At 37.3% G+C, this 26,356-nt stretch overlaps 1 protein-coding gene across 5 annotated transcripts; it reads right to left on the minus strand.

The window, feature by feature from the left end:
* Window positions 1-1,284: 1,284 nt before the first annotated feature.
* slc4a10b (solute carrier family 4 member 10b) lies at window positions 1,285-26,056 on the minus strand. 5 transcript variants are annotated; one of them, XM_016668708.1, is made up of 25 exons: window positions 25,656-26,056; window positions 23,930-23,971; window positions 17,943-18,024; window positions 16,096-16,248; window positions 15,873-16,011; window positions 15,297-15,457; window positions 14,640-14,825; window positions 13,677-13,765; window positions 9,513-9,670; window positions 9,296-9,383; window positions 8,048-8,194; window positions 7,864-7,967; window positions 6,661-6,835; window positions 6,355-6,488; window positions 5,552-5,797; window positions 5,346-5,451; window positions 4,802-4,963; window positions 3,999-4,112; window positions 3,060-3,221; window positions 2,720-2,971; window positions 2,519-2,587; window positions 2,206-2,379; window positions 1,658-1,777; window positions 1,474-1,538; window positions 1,285-1,366 (listed from the first exon to the last, which is right to left on the minus strand). In XM_016668708.1, the coding sequence occupies exons 1-25, from the start codon at window positions 25,701-25,703 to the stop codon at window positions 1,291-1,293; spliced, it is 3,252 nt and encodes a 1,083-aa protein (XP_016524194.1). In that variant the 5' UTR covers window positions 25,704-26,056; the 3' UTR covers window positions 1,285-1,290. The 5 variants fall into 5 exon arrangements, with proteins under 5 accessions (XP_016524194.1, XP_007546657.1, XP_016524197.1 ...); XM_007546595.2 differs by having other exon boundaries at window positions 25,677-26,055; XM_016668711.1 differs by lacking the exon at window positions 23,930-23,971 and having other exon boundaries at window positions 25,677-26,056.
* Window positions 26,057-26,356: the final 300 nt, after the last annotated feature.

Below are 26,356 nucleotides of genomic sequence, written 5' to 3' on the forward strand. Positions count from 1 at the left end.
AAGGTGATATGCGACTAGAGGCCAACGCCAATGTTTGCCGAAACACGCCATATTGACTTGATCGTAAAGCCACAACGTTTTATCATCTTTATTAGGATTTATTTAAGCAGCTATGTACAAGTCCATTTCAGTATACTACAATATCAATGAAACAACTTTTATTTAAGTGGTTACACTCAAAAAGTGAAACATCTTGAATTATTGAGGTTTGCACACTTGTAGTACGGACAATACAATACCTCATAAATACTTTCAAAACAATGTACTACACAAGTCGTAGTTTTATTCTTTGAAAAGTTGACAACGGTAAAACATTTGACAGTTAGATGGCTTGATGACTCAGTTAAGAGAAATTTAACACTAAAGATTGAAGAAGTACACTGTCACTAGAAAGCAAAAGACTGTAAGACTTTTCTCGCATTATAAAATAATCTGCTGGAAAAAAAACCCCAATGAGTAACATCTTAAAACCCACAAAAAATATATATAAATAAACACTTTATGAATAAACACTTTATTACATGGATAGGATAGCGTTGTTTAGGCGTGAGGAGCTATTGCTTGTGCTTTCTAGATTGTATGGTATGTAATTTGGTTAAAAACATATAGATACATAATACGAGTCACAGAAACAGAAAATTGTGCAAATCACATGTAATAATAACTTTGTATTGTTTAAAAGTTTCACAGTTTTATTTGTTTTGAAACCAGACTGTTTTTGTACGATCTTGACGTACGTGTTGTCTTGCAAACAGATTTGATTGTATAAAATCAGAAGGGCTAAAGATGGATCCAGGCCGTCTGCACAGTCCAAACCGGGCTTCATTTTTTTCCACCTTTTGGCGTTTTTTGTTTTGTTTTGTTTTGCTTTGTTTTGTTTTTTGCAATCTCATGAAAAAGTTGTTTTATATCTTCATGTTTATGATATTGAAGTTCAACAACAAAGTTAACAAAGCATAAGTGTAATTGCAAAAATACATATTTATGTCAAAAGTCCTTAAATTCAGGTGTTCAATCCCTTCCAAGGCCACAAGTGTGTACACTCCATCACCTTGGCATGCAGGCTGCTTCTATAATTTTGTGAAAGAATGGGTCAATCTGAGGAGCTCGATGAATTCTAGTGTGATGCTTTGCCATAACTCCAGTCATGCAATTTCCTCGCAGCTAAATAATCAATCTGAACATTGTTTTCATTCTTTCATTGAAAACTAATTTCCTGCCTTAGCCAAAATTTCTGTAAAAAAGTACAGCCTAATAATCTTGAAAACCTTCATAGATGCTTTATTTTCTTCAGTCGTTGGCATTCCAGGTATTTCCAAACGAGCCTTTTGACATCTCATCTGTGATGTTGATGATGGGTATTCCTCTGTAAAAACAAGAGGGAGAAAATTGTAAAACATAAAAATAAGACAAAGTTTATTATACAGAAAATGATTCTGTCCACGGAGCTTTTACAATGGCACTATAACTCACTTATATCCCCCCAATGGCACTTGCACAACACCTTCATCTTCTGCTAGAATACTCTGCTCTTCTTCCTAAAGGTAAACAATCAGACATTTTAGTGCAGAAAAATGTAAAATGTAGAATTATTTGAATACAGATCTGTTTTTAAAAAAAATACAATAAAAAATACAGCCAAAGACAGATCTATCACCTCCTCAGCATCCTCAAGCTTTTTCTTCTTGCTTTCTGGCATGAGATCATCCAGCCAGCTCAGCTCTCGCTTGGTGAAGATACAGTCCATCAACTTCCTAATGAAAACCAGAGCCAAGACCTGCAGAGATGACAAGGTACAACAAAAAAATGGCAGAATAAAACAGAAGAATTACTATGTTGTTGAAATTTATCGAAACAACAGAAACTCTGACACTAAGTAAGAATTAGGAAGATGCATTTTTATAGTTTGGTCAAAAAAAGATGATTTACTGTAGCCTGCATCACATCAACATGTGTCATGTTTTATTTGGGAGAATTTAGATGATGTATTTATTAATCAGTGAAAGCAAGTGAAATCATAGGAGTTGCAAAACCTTCAATATTGTCAGATATATGTTCGTTTGCTGACCAAAACATTTGAAAAATGTAAAATAACAGACACTCACGTTTGGACACTTTTAACCTTTACAGCTCAACGCTTGAAACCATATGACACAAACTGGAGTGGACAGGTAGCATAAATGTCACAACTAACTGTTTACCCACCATCATAGGAAAGACAATGGCAGCCCTGGAGGTCTTGATAACCCACAGAAGAATGAGACAGCTGAGTTGGATTATGGTGAAGAGGTGCACCTTCCTCAGGGGAACATGTCGTAAGTAGACGAAGTCTGGCTGATGCTTGCCTGGCATACCAAACAACGTGAGGCGATCAAAGAACTGCAGGAGATTGACAAAAGATCAAATCTAAGGGTACATTTCTGTCATGGTCCTTGTTGAAATTTTTATCACGTTCCACATATTCAATATCTTTCAATCATTTTTTTTTTGGTCTAATTTTCCTTCCCTTTTTTTGTACCTGAATGCCTCTTAGAGAAGATGCCCCCATGTAAAGAAAAACTCCATACAACACTGGCATAGGAATAAACTAAGAAAAGCAAAAGAGAAGTTAAGAGAGGTTTGCTTAAAATTAAATTAGAAAACAAGTGAAATGTTACATCAGCCACAAAAAAAAAAAAAAAAAAAAAAATCACTTCTTGATAAAATGATTTTGTCCCACCTTCAGCACTGACGTCATAAAGACAGAGCTGCCCATGAGCATGAAGATCATGAGGCCTGTCACGCGTTGCTCCCGGATGCCGAGGAATTTCGGCTGCTCCCCTGGAGCTGAACACTCCGACTCCAGTTTCAGACTGTTAACGTGCGTGATGGAGAGGACGGTGGCTGCCACAAACCACGGCAGTCCCATCACGGAGCACACGCCCAGCATTATCCCGACCATCAGCAAGTCTAGATGGTATCCACAACCTTTCTGGAGGAGGGAAACCAAATAGCAAAAGCTAAGCTGTGTCTTTATTTGATTGGTGCAAAAGTGATGGAAGGTGTACAGATGAGAATACCTTGAGTTTGTTTTCCTTCCTGTTGATGATGACAGCAGTTATCTGCTGGTCCATGAAGATTAGGATTGTGCAAAGTAGAGCTGGTATAACAGTTATTACTGCTGTCCACCAGGGGTTGGGCCCCAACGGGCTGATGAGCCAACCTCGATCGTCTCTGGTTGGCTGTTGAATCATCAGCACAGTGCCTTGAGCGTTCTGATATGTTCTGTCCTATTACAACCTCAATTTAAATGTTAAGTGGATAATCGTTGTATTTGTTAAGATGTTTTATTTAAATAAAAATCTGAAAAGTGTGATGTGCACTTGTATACTCAACAGTCTTTCCTCAAGCCTACCAAGACATGACCGTCCTCTGAACTGACAGGCCAGGTCAGGGTCAGGGGGAAGCATGCGGCATGTGGAAGAAGACGTTCGGCTCACATGCAAAACATTATGTGTAGTGGAAAACTAACACCACCGTCACCCTGAATATAGAGCCAAACTTATTAAATGATGGTTTTGATCAAAGCATATTCATGTATTAAAATGTGCATGAGGTTGGCGAATCTTTGGAAAGATGTTTTGTAAAGATGATGTCATTCTCTGAAGCTTTTCACCTTTAATCGAAGTAAAAGCATTATGTTACTGGGACTGTGTGCAAATGCCTGCCATACGTTTCAGATGTTTATTTGTAAGAAATTGCAGATCGTCATGTGTCATTTTTTTCTTCCAGCAGACACATAGAAGTCATGTTATATTGGTCTTTTACAAAAACAGCAATGAAGGGCATTAAAGTTGGTGGTTATAACAAAGCAAGTCGCTAAAATGTTAATTGTGTTAATTAAGTAGAAGCTTCAGAAAACACACACACACACATATATATATATATTTAACAATTGGCTGAACATTTTTAAATAAATATGATGTCTTCATAGTCAGAGTCTTATTTTTCCTTCCTACCTTGAACACATTAGGCACCTTCAGTTTGGGGGAGGGGATCCCTAGAGCATAATCAACCAAGACCATGGTGAGAATAGTGATGAACACAGCAAAATCACTGATAATAGACCGCACCTAAAAAAAGAGGGAGAAAATGTTTTTTTTGTTTGTTTGTTTGTTTGTTTGTTTGTTTGTTTGTTTGTTTGTTTTTTTCACAACTGGTAACAAGCATTTACTAACACAAATTATTTGTGTTATTAATAATAGAAACAGAAACAGGTCTGTTTCTATGACTGGATTTGAGTACATATATATATATAGAGGCGAATTGAATGTTTATGTCTTGCAAAGTATTTTTGTTGTGAATCAGCGAGAATTTAATTTAAAGCTTTTTAGTCTTGTTTTTGAGCAAGTTTAGGAAGATTGTGTTTGGTGTTTTATATTCCAGTGTGCTCTGCAAATAAGACAATATTTTCATTTTGTCTTTGGGTGTTAAAACAATGTACGCATTTCAGAAATGTGCTCACTGACTTCCTATTCTGTGAAAACGACATGAAATGTGTTAATGGCAGGGCCATGTAAAATCAAAGTTGTGCTAATTGTATTTAAGGTTTTGAAAATGTAACTGTAGATTGGCCAAATGCTTGTTAGCAACTTAGAAAATCTCAAGCAGTCAACAAAAAACACCAGTGATAAATCTCTTTTTCAGTCACTGCAATGCCCGTGGATTACCACAAGAGTGTAGTGCTGCACTGTGCAACACATTTATCATCACGTTTGAGTCATGATTTTAGTTGCACACTGATTATAACGAGTCACAGTACCTTTGTGGGGAAGTAATTGCTGAACTTGAACTCCTTGAGAAAGGCAGACATGACAACAGTAGAAAAGAAGAGAATGACACACCAGAAGAGAACATCTGGAACATAGGGTCCCTGAGGACCACAAGCGGTCCCCACAAACTCCCCTCTCTTTTCAATGCAATCCTGCAAGTGAGGAAAAGCAGGGCAGAGTTATTGTGACATCAAAGAAATATGCAGGGTTCATGAGCTTTTATGCCAATGAAAACAAAAGTTCTCAGACCGAAAATGTGCTTTTATAATGATTTTAGTGCCCTTTAATCTAATATAATCCAATATAATCCAGCCCACATGTCCTTAATCTCATCTCGTCTCATCCATCTGGATAAGCATGCCACTTTAAGCTAAGCAAGCCAAAAATCCTTTTTTTTTTTTCCCAGTTGTTTTGTCGGGTAAAATGTTTGTTTGATTTTTTTTTTTTTTCTTGCTGAAGTCACTGACGTGACCTAAAATTTTGCTTCGGTTTGCTGGAGTGGTTTATAATCTATGAATTGGTAGTTATTCATACCTTCACCTCCAGGGCTTCCCAGTAAATTTCAGAGGCAGTTATGTTGTTGACTTCCCAGAACTTTACGGTGCCATTAGTGGGATCCGAAGGCTCAACACAAGCGCATCTGAAACAGCAAATCAACTTTTTGATCACTTAAATACTCCAAGGAACATTTGCTTAAATTATCACTACAAGAGGCAATTGCAAAAGACATGCATACTAACGAATATGTGGTGAGTTTGTCCAAGTTGTTATTCTTGTTAAAGGGATAGAGTTCCCCCAGGTGCAAAAGTTTCTCCAAGGCTTCATAAATAAAGATGATGCAGATGAGCGAGGCAAACGCTTCCTCTGTGAAACGGGTGATGTAACAAACAAGGGAACTGGCATCTGTGGCCACCAGCAGAATACAGAGAAAAGCTGTCCACAGGCCAATGCAGGTTCTGAGAGACAGATAGGACAAACCGTACTCCCTGGGGAGAGAGAATAAATGGCATTGTTTATTGGTTGTAATGTGGTGAATTTGAGAATTTCATTATCGCGAATATTTTAGAAGCTCAGGGAAGGCAAAACAAAGCAAAATGATTTAGCATGATAACTGACATACAAAAAACTGGTTAATTTCAGAGGCCAAATATCTTATTAAGAGACAGAAAAGCTAATAAAAATCCTTGTAAAATACTATAAATAAATCACAACTAGTCTTTTGAACTGTTTTGTGAAAACAGGATAATGATTTTAAAACACTTTTTTTTAAGAAAAGGGACATCTAAATCAGAGGAAAAAAAACACTGCAGTACTCTTATTAGCGATATACAAAAAAGAGCCAAATGAGCACACCTATTACTCCCATGAACCTTTGTGCAGGAAATGTGGAAAAGCTTTGGAAAAGTAAACAGGGCAAGAAGATTGGCTTCTCCTCACTTTCCAAAACTGTCCATCTATTATATTTCATTAATAAATAAATAAATAAATAAATAAATAAATAAATAAATAGGTATGTACTCAATCACATTTTAAAAGAGCATACTTGCAGAATTTAAAAAGTATCTTTTCAAACACCAGCACAGGGCCCGTGCTTCCCAAAATGGTGAGGGGCTGCCCAGCACACAGCGAATAGGCTATTCCTGTCAGTGACGCGCCAAACAGTGACTCAATTGCACTCTAGAGATTAGAAAGAAAAAACACAGACAGTATTCATGTAAACGTATTGAAACAGTTCTTATCCTGCTAAAATTCAAATACTTTGTAATTAAATGTAGAGAAATTATTTTTTTTTAAGCTGTTTACTTGGCAGAGCTTTAATAACAAGCAATACAAAAATATCTTAACTTACTATTCTTCCCTCTGTTGCCTCGCCCAGCAGTCCTCCAAAGGTGATGACAGGGGACATGCAGGCACAGTAAAGGAACAAGAAAGAGGCAACACACTGCAAGCTAATAGCATCAGAGTAATCTGACAGGTAGTGGGGGGCCTTGCGCTTGATGTCCAGAATAAGGCCACCAAACCACCTAAGGAAAAATTACAAAATATATATACTGATTTATCAGTATTATGAACAAACATTTATTTTTTTTTTTAATCCTAAAGTTTTTTTTTCCCCAGGCCCTCCTTCAAACGATAAGTTCTTGGCTTAGTGTGACAGGCTCTATGATGAAAATGTAGAGCTGTAAATAGAGATCAGACAAAAAAAAAAGATGTTGCTATGGAAACCACTTCCAGACAGAACTGCAGCTCAAGTTTCTCCAGAAATAGTTGTGCTGCGGTAGACTTGGCTTTTGAGGAAAGATGTTATTTTTTTGTAATGTTTTTCAGCTTGATTTCAAAAAGAATTTGCAGAAATATCAGAAATATTCAAAAATATTCCAAAATTATATTTTTTATTTTATCTGAGAAGGTTTGGCTGCACGGTGGCATAGTTGGCAGCACTGTTGACCTGCAGCAAGAAGATCCTGAATTTGAATCCAGACCTGGGGTCTTTTTGCATGGAGTTTGGATGGTTTCCCTGTGCATGTGTAGGTTCTGTCTGGGTACTCCTTCGTTACCCCATAGTCCAAAAAAATAACTGTTCGGGCAATTGGTCTCTAAATGGTCTTAAGGTGAGAGTGTGTGCAGTTGTTTGTCCTGTATCTCTGTGTTGTTCTTCAGTGAACTGGCACCCTGCTCAGGGAATACACCGCCTTTCACCCAATGACTGCTGGAGATAGACACCAGCTCCCCTAGGACCTCACAAGGATAAGTTCATACAGCCAATGGATGGATGGATGGAAAATGTTTCACTTCAGTGTCTACTCATTATGCTACAAATTTGATTTAAATTACAGAGACTGCAAAACCTTCTCTCGCAGTGAACCAAGTGTCATCGATCTCCTTCTCAATAGATTGTTACAAAAATGAATGAAAGATCAAAAAAGCGAATGAATGGATGAGTATTTTATTAATACCAAATTAAATACTCTGACTTTAGAAAATAATATCTAAAAAAAACATAGATGGGCAGATGCCAAGTGCGGTTCATGACAATGGTATTTCTGAATACCTTCCGGTACGCTGCAGTTCTGGACCACCATGGCCACTGTCTTCATCCTCCTCCTCACCCTCCACTAAGCCATTAGGTAAAAGGTTGCTTTTCTTTCTCTTTTCCTGTTTGATTAATAGCAGGAGATTTATTATCATGTCAAACTGTCTTTAATTTCAATGTGTAAAACAAAATTTGCACCAACCTGAGAAGGTACATTTTTTGGTGGCTCTATGCGTATTGATGGATCCCATTCTCCTGGAGGCAGGACAGTCACTTGATCAAGGAATTCATCAATCCCAGCAATAAGGTCATTCCGGTCTTTAGCTTTGTAGGCAACATCATGGAAAACCTGGACAGAAAGAAAACAATCTATTTTCTTTTCTTTTGGTGATCATATAAATGAGATTTTATTTAAGCTAATCCTCTCTAGTTCAGAATGTAGGGTTGTGGTCTTGAAGGAAGGTGAACCCCTGCACACTCCCAGGTCTATTTGTGGGTTCTCAGGTTTTCTTTCGGTATTCTTCTAAATCATTTTCTCGTCAACCCAAAGTGCTTTCCACGTTGATGCTGATACCACCATGTTTTACTGTTTTAGCATGGTATGTCTGGGGTGATGTGCAGACCTGTACTCTGGGGTGAGTACAGGTCGTTTTATAAACCAAATTCTTACATTTGAGGTGTGGACTTCTTCAACTCCTCCAGAGTGACCCTGGGCCTGCTGGTGCTTTTCTGTTTCTGTTTTTGTCTTTGTAGGTTGGTATTGCTGCCATTTTCAGATAATAGACTGAACAGTGGATCCACTAGATGTTTCGGAAATTCTTTTGTAAACATCTTTAAACATATTGACAACTTTCTTTTACCTTACATGCCTTTCTGATTTGCTATTAGACCTTTTCTGAACACATACTGAGAATGAATTTGATGCAGGTGGACTTGTTTTTGTTGTTGTTGGTTACACTGGGTTTTAATCATGTAAGTAAGAACAAAGCTCATCATAATTCTTATTTGAAAATGATTTGGTGCACCATCTAGGTGAATCCTGCATGGATACAACAAATAAATTACCTTGCTTGACCCTAACAATGTGAAACTGCCCCTATTTATAACAGGTTTCTGCATATTTTTATTCAGCGAGTGCATCTTTTTTAGAACCAACTTCAGTCTGGATCTGTTTTTCTTTCACAGTCTTGGAGGATGACAACACAAATTCTGGACAAAATGGAGCACATGAGGCCTGACTAATCGCCAAAAGCAAGTTATGAAAGCTCTGAGCTGTGCTTCACACTTCGAAATGTTCCACCACTTTAGGGTTTGTTCTGAGTTCGACTGAGCTGTGAATTTATTCAAAGTGCAGAAAATCTGAGAGTGACATCTGACTAGCATTTCACCAAACTGTATAATTATGTAAAATATGGGATTGTGATGTATATAGGCTTCAGCGACCCCTTACCTCATCGGTCATAAGAGTTGCTATGGACCTCCCAATCTCATGATACTGAGCTCCCCTACCCAAAGGCCCCAGCAGAATAAATAGAAACCTAAAGGCAAAAAATAAATAAAAATGAACACCTTGAAATTGAAAACAAGTCATGGATGATCAACAGTGGCTGCTTATTGAACAAGTAATGTCAAACATGGTTCAGAAGCTGAATGAGTGTTTCAGAAACCTTGTGGCAATTGGGACTTCAGCCAACCCGTTTAGCAGGACTGCAGGGGAAAGGCGAACAAATGCCACGACTGGCTTGTTCAGAAACTCGAGCTCTCCCACCAGCACATTACAGGCCTCCGCCCCCGGCGGGATCTTTTTCATGAAATGAAGATCTATCTGGAAAAAAAGGATAAAAGGTGCAACATTCCACATGGTTCAGCTATGCAGCTCTAACTATAATCCTAAGAGTACCAAGTGCATTCACAGGAAGAGGTTTTTATTTACAGTTTATCCTCCCGTAAATCCATAAATGTATGAGTTTACCCATTTCCCAGTCTGAATTTAATCCAGCTGTGCTAGATTTGTTTGTTCCAGCATTCAAATAGGGCACAGATGTGTGAATGAAATATTACAAAAGAGCATGCAAATATAGGTTATAACTTAATCCATTGCATAATAACTCATAAGAGCCAGTAAGCTAAAAAAAAAAAATTAAGATTCACAGATATGAATAAAAGCCAGCCAGAAATCCTTTCTTTTTTATTAAAGGTGTTGATTTTTGTGTGATAATTTCATGAGGACGACAAATGCCCACTGGAGTGTTATTTGTTCCCTCATTCAGATGATGCATCTCTAGATAACAACAATTACCAGTGGGAGCTTTGTTTTTTTAAAATCATTTATTATTTTCTGTTTCTTAAAGAGATTTTTTTGAATATAAATTAAAACTTGACTATATAAATAATAACGAAGTTTGTCCTGAAATGTAGAATTTCTTCAAAAATTGACAGAATGTGAATTTATTTTCTCAGTCATTTCTGGGATATAAATATACAACCATAAAACTCAATCACTTCTTTACAATAGTTTCTGTGAATGTAAAACAGAAGCATAAAATGCACTGCCACAACATATTGCGATCTTATTCTTATTTTATTTTTTCATTAATGCATGTGTTTGACTTTTCTAATACCTAACATGGTAATAATCCTAATCCCTCACTCGGTGGTTTTCTATGAAAGATAACCTCCTATTAATTTTTCGGAATGCACAGTTGCGTAACAGTCTGATCGTGTTTGGTGTTTATCCCCCATATTTCGCTTTGAAAATTTTAACAAAGACTCAAAGTGTGCTAAAAGTACCTACAATGAGTAAATCGGTTAATCAAAGAACACTGGAAGTTCAACAGGAAACCCAGGATGATTTTCTGCACACATATTTAATCCCATGAAACCATACGCTCTTTTATTAATTTTATATAATTAAAAATAATTCTCAGAAATTATCAAAAAAGTTGATTTCAATTATCAGCTTTTTAACATTAATTGACTATGCATTTTAAAAGTATCTAAATATGAAGAAATTAAATACATTTTTGAAACATCAGATCTGTAATCTGCGTGTGCAGCCTAACATGCTGACCAGTTTTATAGGGAGAATGTGTAATAACATGGTCAAAATACTGCTGAAATTATTCTCCCATTTTTTTAATTCCACATTTTAATTTAATGCTTTGGAAATTGACAGTTTAATGGCCCTATATGGTAGCGTGATTATTCTCTCTGTTAATCAGAAAACTGGACTTTTAAATCTGACCTGCCCTTCTGTTGGAGCTGAATAACGGTTTGGTGGATTTTTAATAGAAGAGCAAAGACATTATAGCAATGCCAAAGATGAGTCCAACAAAAAATAAACACCTGAAATGATGAAGAGCAAGTTGAGGAAAAACTACCAAGGAGTTAAGAAAAAACAGCAGCCCTTTACCCTTGGAAATGATTGCTGGATGTAATCATTCCCAAGATCCAAGGATTGAAAACAGGCTACCGATGAAGTTGACTGATGGAGAGAACTAAAGTAAAAATACAGAAAAATAACTTCTAATTATGAAAAAGGAAATACAGGGATACCAAAACAGAGTATGACTAAACACAAAAGTGGCTAGAAATATAAGACCCAAAGTGACAAGTGTTTGCTTTAATCATAATGTGTTCCAAAAAACATCCTCTAAAGAGAATAAAAAATTAATAAACAGAATAAACATAATTTTCACCAAAATGAGTCTTTAAACATCTGCAAGAAATGTCAAACGGTATTTAACAACATGAGAGGAAAAAGTGTTGCTTTTCTTTTAGCAGAAAACTATTGCAGTTCCTTTTTGCAGACTACCAAATAAAATTATGAAACTGCAAATTAGCTTAAAAAGTAAAAGGGGTGAAGGAAAAACAATGAAATGCAGCAGTTTATACCTGATTTACCAAATGAAACTATCAAAACAGGTAAATTAAACAAAAAGTGATGTTTTACTGAATTATCAGTAAAACATCACATTTCCTCATCAGTTTGACAGTGTTGCATTATTTAGTAAGCTTGGGAAAACAAGCATCCTAATTTCCTAAAAATTTAGGATTTTTAGGAAATTGCTAGGATTGAAAGATTGCTCAGTATTTTGTTGCTTATTCCAGTGGTTATTTGATTTCCTCTGAATTCACAGAGTGTTTTCATTTTTTCAATTTTTTTTTTTTTGGTGTGGACTTTTATTGGCTTTTGGATTTCCCGAATTTGAGTGCTTTTTGGAGTAGGTCATTCTGGCTTTTAATCTGTCTGTCTGCTGTCAGCATTTGGGTTCTTTTTTTCTCTCTCTCTAGCGACAGATGGTCTGTAAAATGCAGGTTAAAAAATGGGTAATTTCGCCATTAACTTCTCATTTTGTTTCACTGTAAAAATATAGAACCAAATAACTTCATGGTCTGAACTTGTCCCTTTCTGATAAAAATATTTAATGGAACGCAAACATCGTATCTTTCTTAGATTCTTAGAAGATTGAAATTATGGGTTAATCAAAAACGTTCTTGGCTTGTTTATAAAACAGTAAAAGCTGAAGAAAACACATTCATATTTTGTAAGCTGTGATATAAAAAATGCAACTTCTTTTGGGAGATAAATTAGGACATACCTTTTTTTTTTTTTTTAATCCCAGAATCTCACACAGGTGTATTACATAAGTTACATATTATAGAAATATCATCACTCAGTATTTTGAAGGTGCTCTCTGTTTGTTTGTTTTAAACATCAGACATTTAGTGTGATGATGCGTTCCTAACTGTTGAAGTGAGAATGAACACCAAACTCTGAAAGAGTTTTTGAGGACTACAGGAACAGAAATATTGTTGCAGCTTATGAACTCTCAAAATCATTTTTATTCAGTCGTTCCACAGTACAGAACATATTCTAAAAGTAAGATAAATTCAACATAACCATGGTGGTGTCTTGGTCTCGTCGCCCAAGCACGGTCACCAACAGAAAACCACAAAATGCTAAAAGAAGTCTCCAAATAAGTTGTTTGGATGTCGATTTTTTTTTTTGTTGCAGCAGGACCTGATGATTTTCCATCATAAATTCCATCAGGTGACGGACGACTAAAGAAACCCTTTGAAGTTACTTCATGCAAATAGACTGACTGATAGGGTGTCCTAACTTTTTCTTTGTTTAGTACACAGCTTTTGGTTAATATCTTTTGTTTGATGACTAAAACAAGGTATATTTTTGTGTTAACTTTTATTAATTCCTGGTCTTTAATTTCTTTTTAAAAAATTAGCTTTGATAATGCGAACATTTCTGTAAAAGAAATTGATATGTATTGAGGTGTCCCAGTTCTTTTTAACATTACAGCTTGTGCCAAATTTATATTTTTTTATTAAAATCATGTCAGTTATGCATCTAAACTCACACCATCATCCATACATGTTTTAAGGACTTTGTGCTGAAGTGCATGGAAATTTTGGGTATAATAATTCTCTCTTTTTGCCTTCAGTTGTAATAAGTGGTGTCTGTTTCTTAGAAGAAATACTTGAGAAAAAAAATTACAGTAGATAAATGTTATACTTTGCTGTTATTTACAGTTTTAGTAATTATTCAGGTATTACATTTAATTGGAAGTCGCATCATGTCAGAAACACAATTGTGGCTAAGAGACTAAACCCTCAACCCTAATTTTAGAACCTGCAGTGAGAAGTGAAGGGCAAAAAAAACTCGACTCAAAATCATCTGTCACAATTACTAAACTTTCTTTTTGTGAGGCTGTATGTTGGGAACAGTTGTACCAACCATACCAGCCTGTCTCCACTTTTCCAACACTTTTCACAAGCAGCCACAACAAAACTATATATACTTCCAATGTACATACCTTGCTAAAGTCCACAGCACTGTTCTCTCTGCTGATGTCCCCTTTGCCGTCAGGACCCGCTAATTGAGACTGAGATGCCGTCAGCTGACCTGGCCAAACCATTGAAATATTCAAAGTATTATATAAATGACGTCCTTGAAATATTTACAACTGGGCAATTTACATATAAACTTTTACATTAGATTCTCGGATTTAGGAGCAACCAATTATAATGTAGTTTGCAAAGGGAAAACCACCTGCTGACTCGAGGTTTCTGTTTTTACGTGTCTTCCCAGAAGTAACAACTGATGGAGTTATCACAGTCAATTTGATGCACAAAAATACTGCTGACTTTAACATTCCTTTTTGTCTTTTTCTCTTTTCTATCTTCTCAACTCATAACTGGTGGCAGAAGGTGACCACTCATACTGAACCTGCCCTCTACTGTATGTTGTTTCTTGTTCAAATCAAGTGGCTTCTCTCCACTGTCACCACATGCTTCTTTGCGATGAGAGATTTCCACAAAGTCAGCACCTCAATTTGACAACTGGGATGGCATTAAACCCACATTTGACTAAATCCCTTTAGAACTGGATTTAACTGGACTATATATAATTGGCTCTCAATAACTGAATTGTTTTGGGATCAATTGGATTTACTTGAATTAAATTTGAACCTAAACTATAATATTAAAATTTTGTTTTAAATACCAGCTGCCTCAAACCTTTTGTGATGGCCTAAAGCCAAAAACACAAAATAAACCAAGCAAAACAAAAACAAAAGCAATTTTGTGTTTTTTTTTTTTTGTTTTTTTTTTGTTTGTTTGTTTTAATCAGTGCTCTTTTAAATAATTGGCTTTTGTGAAATCCTCAATTGGAAATTTGTTATTTTAGTTAATAATAAAAAAGTTACTTTACGGGACAGTGTCTTTAAGATATTCTAAAACTGAAGTATGCAGAGGTTTGTGCTTATTTGGTTTCTCACCATTCTTGTCCAGATGGAGCTCTGACGCCCGCCGGCCCATGTCGGCGATGGAGCGTACAATCGGCAGGCGGTTAGCCAGCTTCTTCTGGTTCTGGTGATGGTGTTGCTTCAAGAGAGTTTCACGCACCTTCTTTCTGAGGTCATCTCCCAGTGGTGAGTATAACTCTTGGTGATCCAAGACCATTTCTGAGGAGCAAAACAAAAGCAAAATGCCTTTATCTGAGACATCTGGGCTGAAGGCAAAGCAGCTTTTCCAGTCGTTAAACCAGCATGTTGTGACCGTCTTTGTTAAGAATCTGGATTGCCAGCATTAAGGTGCATCAATATAAAAATGCATCCCATTTAAAACTTTTCCCAAAAACAACAGGTTAGATATGGGTGTGTTGTTGCTAATTACCAATGTTTTTTAGGTTTCTTTAAAAAAAAAAAAAAAGAAGATTTATAGTGCAGTTGGAGTTAAGAGAAGAATTCACCTAATTGGTAATTCTCCCAATATTACAAACATTAAACAATAAGATATGCCCAAAGTTCCAGGATTACACACGAAAAGTAAGCGTCCTAAAAATATAAATTTTAATTTTTTCTTTATTTTCTTTCTAGAGAGATTTAAAAATATAACAAAAGCCAGAACTAACAAAATCACATTGCCTTAATCACCTGCAATCTCTTCAATGCTATTTGCCCTCATGTCAAGCAGAACAGTGCCATTAATGATGCAGCTTCGCAGCTCAAACAGACTGTGGAGAGACAGCGTGGCGACGTAGGGTTTGCTCCATCGCTCTCCCCCGTCCTCTACATCCTCCTCAAACTTCAGCCACCTGTAAGAAGAGTTTGAGTTGCCATCAAGTGCTGCCAGCAGACGGCAAACTGGTCGGCCATCTGTTCTAGGCGCAAAAGCAACACTCGTTCATTCTGGGGGCCTTCACATGTAGCTCTCATTTCTCCTTTTCCCTGTCAGCTTCACTCATTTACTCTCCTCCCTTATTGCTTTTTACCAGGGTATCAATGTAAATAAAATATGTCTTATTTACCATGTCAAGAGTACACCATCATTTTATAGAGGTGTCTGATAAAATATAGGGAAATCATGAGAAAATACTAAACAAGTTGCTGAAACACAAACATTAAACATAATCTGCAATCTGCATTTCTCACAGATCGCTACCATGACTGCTCATGCTCGCAACCTCTGGGGATTTCTAAATTTTGCTACATTAAGATCACTAACATCACCTGGCACTTTCCCTCCACTCCGAGTCCTCTCCATCTCTCAGACAGATCTCATCCATCTCCGTGAAGAGGTCATGGGGGATGTGTTCCTCATCATCGTCTTCTGCCCCCAGCAGGAACTGAACCCGCTGGGAGGGAGTGTCTGGCAGGGATTGCAATGAACCGTAAGACAAATCCAAATGACAGCAGACACATATTTTTGAAAGGCTGCTCTCGTGGCCTATACCGTAATTTGGAGACTCTCTTCCCTCCACCAAGGGAAGGGTTCGCTCTCTGCTCCTCCTCCAATGTTTTTTCCCGTGGTGACGATGCCTGTGATGGCTACGATTCCTGGTACTGCCTAAAGGGACATGGACCCCAATGTAGAGAGTCCTGTGACCTGGAGACAAATACCAAAGTGGTTAATTCAGGAAGAATAAACTATTTTAGTTTGGAATAACTGATGCATTTCTGATTGATGCATGTGACTCATTTCAATAATTACTGGCACAGCTGGACTTAGTGGAAAACCATGCTTGCAAAAGCTTAATAATTCAGGGCCTCCCTTGATGTATTTTACCTAATCAGGACTGATCTGCTGGCTGATTTGTTTTTAAACCAGTTTGCCGTATCCACAGAGGAATTCTGGGTTTCTGCTTTGCTGACATAAGCAAAGTTTTTGATGAAAAAGATTACTGTCTCATGGCATGTGTGGCTGTTCAGGGGCAATGAAACAATGGCTGCAAATCATGCAGATAGCTCATTTAACTTCTTGTCTTTCTTGTTTGTTCCACCACTATGTCACATGAAGCTTGTGCGTACAGAAATACACTCCACTGATATTTTTATGTCATTATACACAACAATGTAATGTGATGGTAATGCATTTTGAACAGTTGTCGGAATCTATTACAGATTGGTAAGTTGTTGATCTACAAAGGTCATGCATATAATTATGACCACCAGCCTAATAATATAAATGACAAAGTGGCAAATGTGCTGTACTTGTATAGCGCTTTATCAAGTCCAGAGGTCCCCAAAGCACTTTTGCACTACATCCATTTATTGCGTGAGACGTTCTTTGCTACCAAAACAACCCTAGTGGAGCATGGAGGAGTCACTGACCATAACAGATCCCCGAATGTGTGCTGTGGTATCTAGTACCAAAATGTTAACATTGCATCCTTCAAGTAAGTTGCAAGGTCTTCAGCAAACTGAGCTACAGTAGCCCTACTGCTGTAACGTACCACAGAGAAAAGGTTCCACCGTGACACTGTCGTCAAGTTACCACTGTTCCTTTACTGGACCAGTTTTGAATGATACTAAGCAAAGCAGACCGGAAATGCCCAATAAGGACTAAAAGATTTGGAGATGCTCCGACTAAGTCATTTTGGCATATCAATCTGGTCAGTGTCAAATTAATCTTTATGCTTCCCCATTTTTCCTGCTTCTAATTCATCCACTAACCACCAGCACCATGACGAAGAGGTCATGACCGTCATTCTCTCTACCTGTCATTTAGCTATGTCTGATTAATGCATGTGTAACTGCTGTAGTGCTACTCTGTGATCTACTGAAGCAATGCAACTCTGACAATCTTTAATAAGTTTTTTTTTTTTTTTTTTTTTCCAAAATGGACATGTATGTTCTCTAAGCTGTTCCTGGAAGTCTGGTGCACCCTAGCAGGAGGTTGGTGTTGTTATCTCTCTGCACAAATGATCTAAAGGTTGTATTGTTAAAAGGAAAGAAAGATTAACGATTAACAATAATTCAGAAACAAGCTGAGCTGACGCTTCAGAGGCCTCTATTGTTATCTTATTCTGCAGATAGAGAACATTCGCCACGGCTTCTAGTCATCCTAATTTGCTCAGTCCCACCATTTGTAACTTTGTTTAGAGTCGCTTTGTCTTTCTTTGAGCGATCATGAAATTACTGATGCAAACTGAGCTCACCCACAGCTTCTGCCTCCTACTCTGCTCCTCTCTTAACAGCAAAAAAAAAAAAAAAAAGCTGTCAAGAGGGAAAGCAGCAGTTGTTAGGACGGAGTGGGTGGACTCAGCTGCAGGAGCTTGCTGCTTTCTGCTTTTTTGTTACCTTCAAAATCCTCCTGCTCAAAGTTGGCCCTCTGCTGGGACCGCGTTCCTCCCTGATCCACCACTGCCTCATCGTCATTCCTCTGAGGAAAAGGCACAAAAACAATTTTCAAAAAGACAACAAAAAAAGCTAGTTTTCAACTCACATTTGTACAAATTAAACATGAATAGACAAATGAAAAAAAAAATGCAACTTCTACAATGCAGCCGTGAAAACAGCATCAAATAAAATCTTTGTTGACATGGTGTTCCCTTACAGTTGAGGGCATTATGAACAAACACATTATCCCCCCTTTGGATAGCACAGTTGCCTTGGAAACTAATTGCATGTCTTTATGTTGAAAAGAAATGGTCCAAACAGAACACTTGTTTAGATTAGAACCATATAATACCCACCAACAGTTTACTTCTGTTTAATTCTGCTGATGAAACTTGACTTCAAGTTTCATCAGTCTGAGATTAGACTGCTAAAGCAGTCTAATCTCAGCTTATTTTAAAAAAAAACACTTATTTGAACAAGTCTATGTTCTTCTTATCTTCTTTTTTACGTGACATATTTAATAAAAGTCTTTCTCTTTGAGCTAACCTTTGGTTGGCTTTTGAAAAATCCTCAAAGGACGAGTAAAATAATGATTGATGAGCTGCAACATCTCATTTTATTTTCCATGTAATTAAAAATAAAATAATAATAATAAAAAAAAAAGAACAGAAGACATTGGGTGGGACATTTGCCTGGTGCATCGGACCAGAACTGACCAGGGAGAGTTCAGTTTTTTTGTCCTATATTATGTACTTCGTCCCACCCTCGGACAATTGAGCCTCAAAGCTATCCATCCTTCTCTCCAGCTGAAAAACCTGCTTTAGAAACTGAGTAGTTGGGACTGTTTTCCGCATAAACAAACACCCATGAAATTCTGACCAATCACACAATAGCTTTGCATGTAGTGCAAAATGTTCATCAGAGTGATTGTAGGGGTGGTTGACATAATGCTGAGAACAAAATCATCTGATTTTTATCAAACGACTTTTGTCAATGAGAAGTAATTTCAGCAGATGGGCTTGACCATGCAGGGCCCTTTGATCATTTGTAGAGTAATCGTTTGCTGCAGTCACAGCTGCACATCTTTTGGGGCATGTAGCTTTGCACATCTAGAGACACAAGCTTTTGCCCATTCCTTGTAAAATAGCTTAAGCTCAGTCAGATTGGATGTGGAGCTTCTGTGAATGGGAGTCTTGTACCACAAACTCTCAATTAAATGCAGGTCTGAAATTTGAATGGGCCTACATCCATCATCCTCTCAATTCTGACAAGCTTCCGTAGCTCTGCAGAAGAAAAGTATCCAAGCAGCACGATGAGGCCACCACCTTGTTTCGCTGGGGGGAAGGTGTGTTCAAATCAACCTAGATCCGGATTGCTGGATTTCCAATACTTAAATCTGTTTTGCTTGTATGGGCAAAAAGTTTAATTTTGGTTTCATCACATTATAACACCTTCTTCTACATATTTAGTTTGTATCTCACATGATTTGTGGCAAACCGTGTGCAGAGGCAGGGGCTGGGGTGGGGGGGGTCAAATCCCATTAATATAAGTTGAAATTTCTGCTTGTAGCATAATAAAATGTGAAAAATGTGACACCATAGTCTTATTTTTACAACAGCTTTCTTGCATGCTTTCTTTTAAATAAATGCCCATGTCTTGATATAGTTGCAGTTGTAGTGTCATACTAGTTAAATTTAAGGATGATGTGTTCAGTAGCGCTCCATAAAATGATTGAAATACACACACGGGAACTATAGTTTGGTGAGCTCTAAAGGCAAATGTTGCCCTGGGCTTTAATCAACATCATCACAGTTAACAAGGTTGAACAGGAATGCACACCACACTTTTTAAAATATTTTTAAATTATTATTTTTTTCTTTCCACTTCACATTTATGCATAATTTTGTGTTGATCTATCAAAGTAAAACTCCAATAAAGTGTATTGAAATTTCTGGTTGTGACATAGTAAAATGTGTAAAAGGTGAAGGGATAGAAGTGGTCTTCCAATAAACAGCGAGGCACATCATGTCCGTGGTGTCTACGTGAAAAGATGCAGATGTCGGAAGAAAGCTGCCGTTTACCGTGAGGATGCTTATGCAACATCAATGAAAGGATATGAGTGTGAGGAGGTGGTGAAAACCTTTTCATAAAATCAGCAGAAATCATTATTATCTATTCAACAGTGTGTGTAAAAAGCATATGAATATCTGCTTTTACCTTTTCATAAACGAAAAGGATCTCGCTCTAATGTGTTTGTTGTCGGGTTGTTTTTCCAGATAAAAATTTCTTAATGGTTCGGAGGCTTACAAACACTAATCAGGCAAATTCACAACACGGCATGTACACTCTGAGCTGAACTGTGCAGCCTCACAGAGGCATCATAATGAGGAACTAGTCAGTACAAAGGTGACATAATCAGTGTGGTACATGAGGAGGAGGAGGAGGAGGAGGGTGAGGCAACTATTTCTTCAAGTCCACCTCAGTGTGAATGTGCAGCCTCGTCTCTCCAGATTTACCCTGAAATACGAGGATTCGTTTTGAATTGTAAAATGCATAAAGAGGTGGAAGCAAATAGCTACTTGTATTTTAATTTGCGAAACAAATAAGGCGTCCTTTTACATTGCCACATGAAGTAAGATCACTGCCATTCGGTGAACATTAGCATCTAAATTGTAACATGAATGCCGGAAACTACCAACCTTTCTTATCAAAAGGTGACAGAACCCTCCTAGCACCTCCAAGACTCAATAATTAACATCTTGTTTGTTTAATCAGCACCAACTCCATAGTGTTAATTCAACAATCAGCAGTTTTACAAGAGGGTCTTTTGCTGGCTATTAATTCATAGGAGATGGATGAACTAAAACACCCAAAAGCTACACTAAGGATTACATTTTACACTTGATGCATAAAATAAAATATGAATTAACGCGTGGGAAATTAAGAAAGACCTTCAAAGAGCAAAAATATCCTTCACTATGAACAGCATGTGACACTGTGATGCTGTGATGCTGTTCACATGCACACAAATCTTTAGTTTGTGTGCAAATATGTCTAGTTTTTAGAGTGCCACTGAATAGGATTTAAAAGTAATATGGAATAAGTCAAAGCACTTATCACAGCAGGTATTTTTATCCTAAAAGGGACTCCAGCTTGTTCCGGAGCCATCTTGACCCCCAGTTGAACCGTGGAGACATTATTTTAATGAAGGAAGCTGCTGTTCACAGCTGCAACGCCATTTGGGCAGGCCTGATGCTCATAATCTGACTACAGGAAATGGATAAGCATTCCTGGTCAGATTAAAACTGTCTGTATTTCAAACTTAAATACCAGATCCTGTTCTACATGATCAAAAGGGTAACATCCAGGCTCATATAGAGGGAATATATTCTACCCCCTCTGACCTGTTTTTCCATGAAATAGCATAAAGCAGCATAATTAGCAATGTCATGAGAAATTTAGCATAAAAAAACAATCAAGATATCTGGCATCAAACAACGTCAAACTCCACATAAAGATCCACATTCTTCTTTTAGGTTATCTTGATAATACACAAAACTGTTTGAGTCATTTCAGAATCAAAAATTGGGTTCACTGGTTTCGAATTATTGAAACTGAGCAAGTTAGTTTAATTTACATAATCAAGTTACACACAGTGGCCAATGTCCAAAGTGTTACACATCATATCTGAAAACATTTTTGAAAAGCGGCAACAAAGAAAAAGGTGTAATATTTAAAAAATTAATAAAATCACACATAAGTATGCAATGTACCAAACAGACCATGAAAAGCAAAAGAGACTTAGGCTGGGAAGGACCAAATCAAAAGATTTAGATAAACATATCAATGGAGGACAATTATTAGGTGAAGAAGATTTGTGAATCTTCTTAAAATTATTAAAACAGGGTCAACATTTTTACAATTTTACTCAAATATATAGCGCTTCTATTATTTGGTTTAGGCTTTGTTGTAGACTTCAACAAAGTTCTGACATAATTCTGGCTGAATACTTAGTGGCTTGAATCCAGCTTTTAAGCAAAATCACTTCAGTACGTTTCAAAGGATGCAAGGCCAGGCTTTGATCACAGTAATCCTACACCAATTGTGCAATGTACACTGTTCATTTCACAGAAACGGGTGGATTAATAAAATGAAGGTCTACCAAATTCTTCAACTTCACCCCAAATGAAAAAGAAGCTGGTGAAAAATGGAAAACAAATGGATCTTGAAACAGAACAATGATCCAAAAACACACATAAAAACTGGTGTTGTAATTCATGCCCCAGGACAAACTTGCTTCTGCAAAGTTTCATCCTTCAAACCCTTTAAAACCAGAAGATTTATATGAATTATGACGTATGGCTAATCACAGAGCCAAAACCAGGAAACCAACAATTATGATAAAAAGAGTTTCAGCCAGAACTATGCCAAATGGTTTTGGACGGCTACAAAAATGAATGTACGACTTGGTGAGGGTCGTTTAACCAAACATTAGTGTGGGTGTCTGTTTATACACTGTTAAACAAGTTGGAAGATTTTCTGCCTCTTTTATGTTTAATTATTTCTGATATGTTTGGAAGAGGCTAATAAAAGACTTAATAAAAAATGTATCTGTCAGGAATACATCACACTGTCACTATAATCTTATTAAAGATAGTAAAATATATTTTATTGCAAAAGATTTGAAAAAATTCATTGGTTAAAACAAAAATAAAATAAATGCATTATTAATGGCTGAAAATCCAAATAGAATTTATATTCGTGATGAGACCATATAAACTTCTGACTGTCACTTTAACTCCAAAGCTGCATTATAATTTCTAAACCGTGTTGCTGGGCAAGATACGCAAGAACCAGACGCTATTGTTAGTCTGAGCTCTGATTACAGCACAGTTTTATGTATCCTATTGTTTCAAACACTGATACTTTCGATACTAACGATCAGCTTTTACCCAGAGAAATCATGTCAGAGGACTGGCAAAGCACACAGCAGACATCATATGACAGGATATGACACATGCTTGGATCTGATCCGTGCAGATGGCCGTGGCAACGTTGAAAGCATCAGCGGCAGCACAAAACGCACAAAATGCATTGCATGGTAATCCTTAAACGATTCTACTTTCAACTTCAGCATGCCGTAAGAGTGCACATTAGAGTGCTAGCCTACAATCACCACACTCTCTCTGCCCTCCGCCCCCTACAACTCACCCTATTTAAGGTGTTTGTTTGGTTTTTTTTTTAGTTCATTTGTCTGCTTTCATCCCGTCTCACAACAAAATGCTATCAGCCTTTAGTTTTATCAGGCTTCAGATGCTAAGAGACATGCACAAATGCTGCTGAAAAGTATCTCTTGCGCAAGAAATCTCACATAATAGGCGCCAGATTAAACCTTGTCCTACCTGACCATTGAAGCACCAAGGAACCTCTAAAGTATTGGGATGCATGTGCTCTCCTTGTCCGTCCTACTCTCTAAATCTAGTTCGCACAGAATGTGACACTGTCTAAAAGCCGAGCTCTGAACAAACTCCTGCTGCCCTGAATCACACCATGTCTGATAAAGGCCGATGCCCATCTGTTGTGTCAAACAACTGGAATTTGTGACTGAGCATCCAAAAAACTGCTTCACCACTCTCTGATTGTGAGATTATAGATTAGATCGCTGCCGCCCGCCAGTATTCGGCCATAAAAATGAAGCTCAGTGTAAAACAGTGTATCCTCTAAAGAAGAGTCATGGAGATAAGCTTCGGCTGCATCAAATCATCTTGGTCAATGCCAAATAGTGTTTTCAGCTGATCCCACAGTGAATCCTCTGTTTTTATCTTTGTGGGGTTGTTTTCAGAATAAGATCATAATAAACGTTCTCACTTCATACAAAGACGCATTTAATTTCAAATAAAATCCCCCAAAGAGTAAGAAAAAAGAAAAAAATCCAAGAAACAACTCACCAAGCTTCTTCGCCTGATTGATGGAGCCAATGAGGAGTTAACCTAAAAGAAAATATAATCGTTCAGATAACGCTACACATTAACATTTATTGTTATTTTCATAATTATATTCTTCAGAAATGCATCTAAAAAAAGTAAATAAAAAATCTCCAGTCAGACTTTACTTGCTCACAAGCAGAGGAAAGATTACCATGATTCTGAAATGTTTGTGGACTTTCAGGGTCAGGTTACAACCTGACATTTCAAAGGCAAAGCTCTAAAAGTAGCTTAAGAGAAAATACGTTCTCACTCTTCCACTCATGGAAGAATTTTGTTTGATATAAACAGCCAGCGGATAATAATGTCAAATCTACTCCATTTATGATTAGCAGGGCCCTGTGAGTATGCAAGAATTTATCTGCATGAATTTATCTGTCTGAGGACATTCTCCTATGGCTTTCGTCTGGAATAGATCTATTTAATTCAACAAAAATAAAGCTTAATGGTCAATTTAAAGTCTGCGTAGGATGGTATAGATCAGTTTTGCATAAGCATGACTTATGACCCAGCATATTTGCCTGGTGTGCGAGTTCACTTCAGTTTAACACGGGACATCTGATCCAGGAGACTGCAAAGTTATAAAAGACAACTAGTACAAGTTTTGAGTTGTGTTTAAGACATTGACATAAATTCAGAGTAAGCTGCTAAAACATTTTTTTTTCTACTTTTGATCAGGTAGGACTACTGAATACATTTCCGTTTCCTGAATGCTAGAATTATAAGCAAGCAACTTCACTTTCTTTAAAATCACAACTTCACATACGCAAAGTTTACTATTCCTTTAAACAACTTGAGGAAGCCCAGACAATGATATTATCCATTTTACAGACTTCAGTCTGAAGACTTCAGGTGGGTTCATTTGAGGAAAATTTGAGGCATATGGAAGAACATCGGTGAATATTTTTCTACGGCGCACATAAATAACTTGGTTTCTTTATGGGACCTCAGGGGAAAATTAAAAGAAATGAACCTAAATGAGAGAATTGTGAACCTCCAAATTTCGGATCCATCCTTTGGTATAATTTCCAATGGTCTAGAGTTGCAACAATCATTCTTCCATACTGAAATGAGTTACCAACATGGGCTGAAAGGCTACTCAACAATCCAGAAGCAATTACTCGAAAACTAACAGAAGAAGCTAGCGAACGCACCCCAATAGAAGTCCTTGACCACAGTGACCATCACTACATTTAGAGGGGAAAGGAAATAGTTTGCAAGCATCAGAAGACCGTCCCAGCTGTAATGTATGGGGGTGGCTGCATTATGTTGCATGTGAGGAACTTCAGCATTTTACGATATAGAAGGCATCATAAAAAAGCAGACTATGTGGAAATATGGAAACAACACCTAAAACCATAAAGTTAAAGCTTGAACAGAAATTACTCTTTCATTGAAGCAAAAAGGCATACAGATATAACTTAGCTATAGTTCTGTCAGGAGGAGTGGCACAAAATTCACCGTGGAAAAACATGTGGGATGAAATGTCTGACCAAAGCCATAAAACAAACTCAACTAAATAAGGAAGTGTATCTCAACTTCTGCCAGTGGTGATAGCAAAATGTCATTATTCTGGCATTTTGTAATGGATTGCAATTTTTTTTTTTTTTTTTACATATATTACACAGTCAACAGGCGCTACAAGTAGACAGCTTAAGTTGTCCTATGTAGAAAAATCAGTTCGCTTTACCGAAAGCAGCAGTGGCTCTACCTGAGCTCCCTGTTCCGGGGTATCCATCCTCCTCCTCTTCCTCACTCGGCAGTGATCTGGTTCCAAAAAGAAGGAGCAGGAGCAGAGACCTTCCGCTGTGTGAAGTCCTGTCAGGTGTCGCGGTGACTGCGGGTCCACACAACGGTCACATGTTCATGCATCGGTCAGATGCTCGCTGATCATTAGCGCTCCATAGATGCTCACGAAAAAAAGAGAGAGAAAAAAAAAAATCAAGCGCCTCTCAGCCAGCTGACGTGAACGCGTCACTCATGAAGTGCTCTGATTTTATTGTTTGAAGCACAAAAGTGCAGAGTTTGCTTTGAGAACAAAGTTCTTGACAGAAATCTGTGTTTTTCCTTTCTGTTTTGCTCGATAAAGAGCGCTATAGGTCCTGGGTTACATAACCAGCTTTTATCTCGCTGGTTTTTAATAGACTCTGACTCACAGGGATTTTAGCAGAGAAGGCTGGAGTGATACTTGATTCGGTGCCCAGTTTGCGTTTTCTTCGTATTTTTATTTGTTTAAAGCAACTTTAAAGTCAAACTACAAACGGTGGGGTGAAATGTTCAGTTTCTGGCCAAATTCCACAAACAACAAAAGCATAATCTTAAGTTAATTAAATCGACAAAATCTTTTTAGTGTTTTTTTTTTTTTTTCTGTTGTCTTTTAGCAGCAAGGAA

The sequence above is a fragment of the Poecilia formosa genome, unplaced genomic scaffold, assembly GCF_000485575.1.
Source record: "Poecilia formosa unplaced genomic scaffold, Poecilia_formosa-5.1.2 Scaffold16, whole genome shotgun sequence".
Taxonomy (NCBI): Eukaryota; Metazoa; Chordata; class Actinopteri; order Cyprinodontiformes; family Poeciliidae; genus Poecilia; species Poecilia formosa.